The sequence below is a fragment of the Cinclus cinclus genome, chromosome 2 (genome assembly GCF_963662255.1).
Source record: "Cinclus cinclus chromosome 2, bCinCin1.1, whole genome shotgun sequence".
NCBI classification, from domain to species: Eukaryota; Metazoa; Chordata; class Aves; order Passeriformes; family Cinclidae; genus Cinclus; species Cinclus cinclus.
This window is the reverse complement of record NC_085047.1, coordinates 19,824,704-19,832,016: the sequence shown is the minus strand read 5'-3', so window position 1 is coordinate 19,832,016 and position 7,313 is coordinate 19,824,704. Positions and strand designations below refer to the sequence as shown.

The 7,313-nt window shown below is 42.3% G+C and overlaps 1 protein-coding gene across 1 annotated transcript; it reads left to right on the top strand.

Moving 5' to 3' along the window:
• Nucleotides 1–278: 278 nt before the first annotated feature.
• On the top strand, nt 279–6,546 carry NFKBIZ (NFKB inhibitor zeta). Its single transcript, XM_062512181.1, has 11 exons — nt 279–418; nt 1,364–1,400; nt 1,497–1,600; nt 1,744–2,507; nt 2,918–3,023; nt 3,355–3,501; nt 3,996–4,059; nt 4,648–4,817; nt 5,466–5,576; nt 5,664–5,831; nt 6,469–6,546. The coding sequence occupies exons 1-11, from the start codon at nt 290–292 to the stop codon at nt 6,520–6,522; spliced, it is 1,854 nt and encodes a 617-aa protein (XP_062368165.1). The 5' UTR covers nt 279–289; the 3' UTR covers nt 6,523–6,546.
• The last annotated feature ends 767 nt before the right edge of the window (nt 6,547–7,313 follow it).

The window sequence follows — 7,313 nt, the reverse complement described above, 5'->3', positions numbered from 1 at the left end:
CGGTGAAAAGCGGGCGCGTTCGGCCGGCGCTTCGTGCCCGGTGCCGGGCTGTTTCCGCCCGTGGCGCGGGAGCGGCAGGGCGGTCCCTGGGACAGCCGAGGAGCCGCACGCCCGTGGGGTGGCCGAGGGCAGCTCCCTGGCTCCCCTCTCCTAAACCAGGATTTAGGTGCCTGCCCACAGGAGCTCGTTTGGGTTTTTTTTTTTTCTTCGTTTATTATTTGTTAAACGTAAGCGAGAAGGGTGGATTAAGTTCGGGTTTTGTTTTCATGTCTCCACAGTTGAACAGCACATGGGGGGGGGGAAGCAGCACAGAGGACCTTTCCAGGGGGTCCGCGTGAAGAACTCCGTGAAGGAGCTCTTGCTGCACTTCAGGAGCAGCAAGCAGATGTCCTCAGGTCCTGCCGCCGAGGAAAGCAAGGTAACCGGCAGCTTTCTGCGCTGACAGGTTTTATTTCAATGGTTACCGAAGCTGGCAAGAAAGCACTCTGTGATAATGCTAGAAATGAGCTTCTGCTTTATCTGCTGTGGATGGAGTCAGTGTTTTTCCTTTTCAACACATAATGGGAAGCTGGGAAGAAGTCAGAAAGAAGATTTACCGTGAGAGAAGGAGACTCTAAAAAATGTTCTTAACTGAGCTTTATTTTCTAAAGGGAGTCTGGATAAAGATATATTTGTGTTGCGAAACCGCAGAAATTCCGTGTTGACTGGAATGAGATCATTAATTGGAAGGGTTAGGGATTTTTCTCAGATTTGTTTGTCATGCTATTGCACCTCTCCGTGCAAAGCACGCAGTGTAAAGGTAGGCCCTTTCAGTCTGAAAAGACAAAAATTGCAGGAAATTCTGAGACGGTTGTAAGGTATTTCTGGTTTGATTAGATTCTTTTTTTCTGAGTGTATGTTTGAAAGCTTCCTAGATAAGTGTTGTCAGACGAAGATTTTTGCATAGAAAAGTTCATGGCACTAAGGAAGTGTAAAATTGTCTGGGTTATTTATGTTTCAAAAAAAAATCTTCAGGTCTCTGAAAGGAAGAATGTCTTTCTCTAGATTTTCTTGAGTTTTATGGTATTATAACAGATGGCTTGAAAAGCCTGAAGTAAAACAGTGTTTTATTTAAGTTTAATTAAAGTATTTCCATTTTCTAACCTTAATTAAAAGCAGTTAAGTTAGGGTTAGACAACCACATACTAGAGTTATTCTAAGGTATAGTCTGTTTTTATAGAGGGAAGTCATGGCTGCTTTCTTGTTTGTTTGTTTTGTTTTTTTGTTTTTTTTTTGTGGGGGGTGAATTGTTTTCTATTTATGTGTTTGTTTTACCCAGAAATAACACTATAATAACTGAAAAATGTTTTTTTTTTCTTAACAGGCACCAGGAGGATTGGTAAACTACGAACCATACACAGGTAGACAATTTTTTAATACATATCCTGTAGTAACATTTTAAATCAATTGTAAGAGTAACCTCCAAATGGATTCTAAATTTATTTTGATTTAATCAGAATTGAAGAGCATACTGGGCCACAGTGGGAAAAGAAAGGCTCCTGAACTCCTTTCTGATGGACCTTCTTTCAAACACCAAGCAAATGTTCACCCACATCTCCTGGTAAGCTTGTAGTAACTTCTTCTCTGCCTTTATTTTTTAGTTTGCTTTCTGTGAGCAGAAACTACTGGATACAACCGTACCTCTAATTTTCTGGGACTTGTTTTGATTTGCCTTTTTTTTTTTCGTTTTTTTTCCCCTGTCAGACCCCACCCCAGACACCAACTTCTATGGATAGCATGGAGGAGACACATAAAACTGACCCAAAGCATGACAGCAGTTCTGATCTGCTTCAGAACATTATGAACATCAAGAACGAGTCGAGCCCCATCTCCCTGAACACGGTGCAGGTGAGCTGGCTGCACTCTGTCTCCAGCCATGGCTCTCCTGCTGAGCAGTACCAGGACAGCCCGGGAACACAGGCTTTCTCCCCGTCCCAGAAGTACCAAGCATTCCAAGACCAAACCAACCAGCATATCCTTGATCCACCGCAGCATTACCAGTTCTCGGCATCCCAGAACCAAGATTTGTCACAGAGTTATTCTTCAGATGCCTCCCTGGACTACAGGCCATTTGTTGCCAGTGACCAGTCTCCTGCCTGCCAGCAGAACACCTTTGAGAGCCATGAGCTGCAGTACTGCCTGCCACAGAGCTTCTCTTCCCTCTTGAACGACTCAGAAGGCTCAGACAGCATCTCCAGTCCCCTCCAGCCGCTGAGCAGTGCCCACCTGCAGGCTGAGGTTGCTGCTCATCCCCCTAACTTCAGCTTGCTCTCCAGTAACCTCTGTGGTGGTCTGGAGCGCAGCGTCTCTTTGGCTGCTCTGAATGTCTCTCTGCCTGATCAAAACATTGCCAGAAGCACGACACAGCTAGGCAAGTCATTTTTCCAATGGCAAGTGGAACAGGAGGAGAACAAACTGGCTAATATCTCTCAAGACCAGTTCCTTGCAAAAGATGCCGATGGAGACACGTGAGTACCTTTTATTTGGTGTTTCTTCTGTGGGGAATGTTTCTGTTTGGGTTTTGGCAGACTGGGTTATAGTGCAGCAGTTCAATAGCAGTGTTTGTGTCACAAGTACAGTGGCTTGGCTGATCAAGTCAAAGGTGTGGTGTTGCTGATGGCTGTGATGCAGCACGCTTGAGTATCTGTATTTCCTAATTTCAGGTGCTTATAGTTAGACTTGGCTAAAAGGGCAGAAAAACGTTCTAATTCAGATGTTTTAAATTGCCCTGGTAAGAAAATACCCATGTTCCTGTCTTAGTTAGACAGAGGAGATCTGAAGCTGGCAGCATAACACCCTTCTGTACATTTGGTTCTCTGCTATCTTGAGCCCTGGTTTATGTCTGGTGGTGTAACTCTGTTGCCCCTCTTTCCTCCAGCTTCCTCCACATCGCTGTGGCCCAGGGCCGTCGAGCACTCTCCTATGTTCTTGCAAGGAAGATGGCTGCCCTACACATGCTGGATATTAAAGAGCACAATGGCCAGGTGAGGTTCTGAAAAAAATCTTTGCACCTGCTTTGTGCACCTGAGTGCTTCTGCATGTCTGAACCTTGGGAAAGATGTGGTGAAATGCTTATTTAATATTAACCCCAAGATTTAGCCTGCATACTAATATTAACCTTGAGCTATTAATACTTCTTGGGATCACCTTGAGCTGGTAAAACTATGTGCTCTGCTTCATTTGTCCTGGCTTCCTAGTATTCATAATCACTGCTTGAATAATGCCAGGTAGCTAGGGTTTTTATTTGTTTTAGTTGCTCTTTACTGTTAGAGAGCAGATGACTAATAGCTTAAATTTTCTTCCTGATGTTTGCAGAGTGCTTTCCAGGTTGCTGTGGCTGCCAATCAGCATCTCATTGTACAGGACTTGGTTAGCTTGGGGGCTCAAGTGAACACCACAGACTGCTGGGGTAGGACGCCATTGCATGTCTGTGCTGAGAAGGGACATGCCCAGGTCCTCCAGGTAAGAGACAGGCAGGCACAGCTCTGCCCTGGCCCTTGACTCTTACCCTTGGTGTTAGCTGTGCTGGGAAACTCTGGAAACACCACTCCTTACTTTAGCTTTCTCTAGGGGCAGCCTTGTGAGTCTGTTTACACACAGAACTTAAAGTGGGACAGAATTTCTCATTAAGGTTCACATCAATATTTTTGAGAAATTTTGGGGGAATCCCCTAGTTTACCAAGCCAAAACAGCAAGTCTGCTCTTAATCACAGGATTATTGTATGACTTAAAAGGACTTGAAAGTCTTTCTAGTTCGAACTCCCCTGCTGTATTCAGGGACACCTTTCACTAGACCAGGTTGCTCAGAGGCCCAGTCAACCTGGCCTTGAACGCTTCCAGGGATACTGTCATTTAATGCAACTTTACTTGAGTTATTGCATTAAGATAATAACCAAGTTTGAAGCAGTATGTGGTTTGGATAAGACCTAAATGTGTACCTGTTCCCACTTTTGTAGGCAATCCAAAAGGGAGCCATGGGAAGCCATCAGTATGTGGACCTTGAGGCAACAAACTATGATGGTGAGTAGTTAAGAGTTTATATTTTACAGATTTACTGGATAGTACAATGTTTTATAGCTGCTGATGGGAATGTAATAAAATGAAATATTTATTTTTCAAATGGAAATTTACAGGTACAATTGACATCTGTCATATGAAAATATGGTTAGTCTGTGTCTTTCAGGACCTCTTGCCTCTTACATGTGATTGCTGTGTTTGGCATGGAAAGTGTAGGTTGTAACTGGCCATTGTTTAAAACGTTGGTGAACCAGTGTTGTGTCAGTGGATACAGAAGCCTGATTCTGTTTTATTTGGACCTCTTTTCCATAAAACAACTCTTTCTAATGTGCATTTTGTAAAAAAGTACATTAGAAATTGATTTTTTTCATCATCTGCTGGCTGAGACCTCACAGTAGGCTTCTACTTCACTCTTCTGTTGGTCAGTCCAGATCTCAAGCTGCTTGGAAGCAGTCACTGTCACAAATACAGAACCATCCCTGGGCTTAATGGGGATGGAGGATCCTTTGCCCAAACTTTGAAACAAGCAGGCATTCAGTACTTCTGTATTGCATTTTTTAATTTATGGTAACTTTTTTTTTTTTTAATCAGGTTTGACAGCATTGCACTGTGCGGTTCTGGCCCATAATGCTGTGCTGCATGAACTGCAGAACTGTCAGCCACCTCACTCCCCTGAAGTCCAGGAGCTTCTGCTGAGAAACAAGAGCCTGGTAGAAACCATCAAGATCCTGATACAAATGGGAGCCTCTGTTGAGGCGAAAGTAAGTGAAATGCCTTAGTCTGAAGTGCCAGATCCAGAGAGAATGTGGAAGCAAAATATGTCCCTTTCTCTTATGCTGCATTTGTTACAAAGGAAGTAGACTAATTTGAAAGCTTCCCTACAACTTAATTTATCCACATGGGACGAGAATGCTGTGTTTGTTCAGAGCAAGGTATTTTCAATGCAAACGAACCTTGGGGAAAGAGGGAGGTGACAGTCTAATCTCTAGACTAAGAATGATGCTATGCTGGCTGCAGTGAGTAGTGTTGTAAAAGTAAGAATATGTTTGGAGCACTCTGAGGTACCCATAGTAGTGGGGTGCTGATGACATCTTGTTCTTGAGCTGCAAATTTTAATTAAAAACTGCTTACCTGTGCAGTTTGGGTCTGTGCTGTGCCAGACCATTACTTAGCCAAAATATCAAATATTACATTATGCAAGCTTACCTGCAGATGAGATCAAGTTCCATTGTTCATTAGATGTTGATATTAAAATATGTATATTTGGATTCACTTTTGATGAATTGTAGTGCAAGTATGTTTGCTCAACACTCTGCAGTTACTTCTCTTTTTATTTTTATTTATCTGCATGTTCCTCCTGGATAGGTGAAGCACCTGCAGGGAAGACTAAACAGTTTCTTTTTTGATAGGATCGCAAAAGTGGTCGCTCTGCTTTACATTTGGCAGCAGAAGAAGCAAACCTGGAGCTCATTCGTCTCTTTTTGGAGCTGCCCAACTATCTCTCTTTTGTTAATGCAAAGGTATGATGATTTTTTTCATAATGCAGATACAGAAAGAGAGGCTCATGCCCCCACTTTTCCTTCATGAAGTTGCTTTGTGGTCCCCAGGCTTACAATGGCAACACAGCCCTGCATGTGGCTGCCAGCCTGCAGTACCGCGTGAGCCAGCTGGATGCTGTGCGCCTGCTTATGCGCAAGGGAGCTGATCCCAGTGCCAGGAACTTGGAGAATGAGCAGCCAGTTCATCTGGTTCCTGATGGCCTTGTAGGGGAACAGGTAAAAAAGTCATAACAGCCCTCTCTCTCTATCTGTCCCTGTCCATGCAAAAGCTGTGTTCCACTCCAGAAGTTTCTTTGGGATTTTCATTTGCAGCTTTCAAGGACAAGATTTAACTAGTTCCATTTTATTCTTTAGAACTTTAGCTTCAGTGTCAAGATCAGGCAGAATATACAGACCTGAAATTTTAGGTTTCACATACAGCTTTTATTTTTTCTAAAAAGCTTTTACCTGTCCAGATAAGCTTTGTCTCTGTAACTGTGCAGTGTACAGGAGGCGCTACTCTTCTTTTGCTCATCTCAGTATGGCCTGAGTTCATGCTTTTATTGCTCTTTTCAGAATTAGTAGTGACAGTTCTTAGGCCTTAGTAACAGATGAAGAAAATCCCTTTTCCCTGCTTGATGAAAAACTGACTCTTGATGGAAGACTAGTAGTGACTTAAGCACAGGCTGAGTTGCTAACTGTTGCCTTTCATTGGTTCAAATGCTGTAAAGTGGGATCATTTCAGCTCTAACTGAACTCAGGACCTAGGCTTTGATAAATGAATGCAAAACTGAATTTAGGGTTGGTTTTTTTCAGATTGTGACTCACTTCAAGATGATGAATACTGATGTTTTTGTCCTTTTCTCTTCTCCAGATAAGACGTATCCTCAAAGGGAAGGCGATTCAGCAGAGAGTGTCGCCGTTTTAGGCTCCGTGTTTCTTGGAGTAGAGCAACTTACACTCACTGTCAGTCAGGCAGTCCTAATGAATCTGTAAATAGAGCATTTGCCTGATGTGGGCAAATGTTAGTTGTTTCTATGAAACAAAAGTATTTTGTTCACTATTATATAGTGAGTTACATAAGAATAAAAAAACCCCAAACCCAGCAATCAAATTCCTCCAACCAAAAGCAAATACTTCATTCCCAAATATGTGGAACATTTTCCTGGCTACCTGTATTTCATAGCTATGGCAAGATTGATATTACTTAAACAGCCATACAGGTAACTTCTAGACAAGGGCAATTCTATGGGATTTTTTATTTTTTTTTAATTTCAGAGAGAGCTGATATAGATCAAAATTGCAGAGATTTTTGTTGTGTTTTTAGTAACATTTAAATGCAAGAGAAAATAAATATTTTGGAAATTGAACATTTATTTATGCAACTTTGTGGTTTTGTTCCAGTATCTTGTGCAGGATTGTATATAGTCACTGACATTATTGTACATCTGTATAGTTCTAAGAATCTCTTGATCACTTGGGGAAGGATCTGAAGAAACAAGTTCTTTGATCTTGAGCTTGCAAGTTGCATACAGAGTTTTTATAGTACACTGGTGCAAATTGGGTAAAATCTATTTTGAAAGACTGAGGATGGAAAGTAGAGTTAAGATTGATTGTCCCTGGCATTGATTTGTGTATACTTTTGGAGTTGTTAATAAAACATGAAAAGCTGTGCTTCTTCAGGGGACTGTGTCAGTTTTTCTCATACCTGGTAGGGTT

Excerpts from the sequence above, each read along its gene's own strand:
- NFKBIZ (XM_062512181.1), top strand. The coding sequence starts at position 290 with ATGGGGGGGGGGAAGCAGCACAGAGGACCTTTCCAGGGGGTCCGCGTG. Across the intron at positions 5,577-5,663 it reads TCTCTTTTGTTAATGCAAAG|GCTTACAATGGCAACACAGC; the intron begins GTATGATGATTT and ends TGTGGTCCCCAG. Across the intron at positions 5,832-6,468 it reads ATGGCCTTGTAGGGGAACAG|ATAAGACGTATCCTCAAAGG; the intron begins GTAAAAAAGTCA and ends TCTCTTCTCCAG.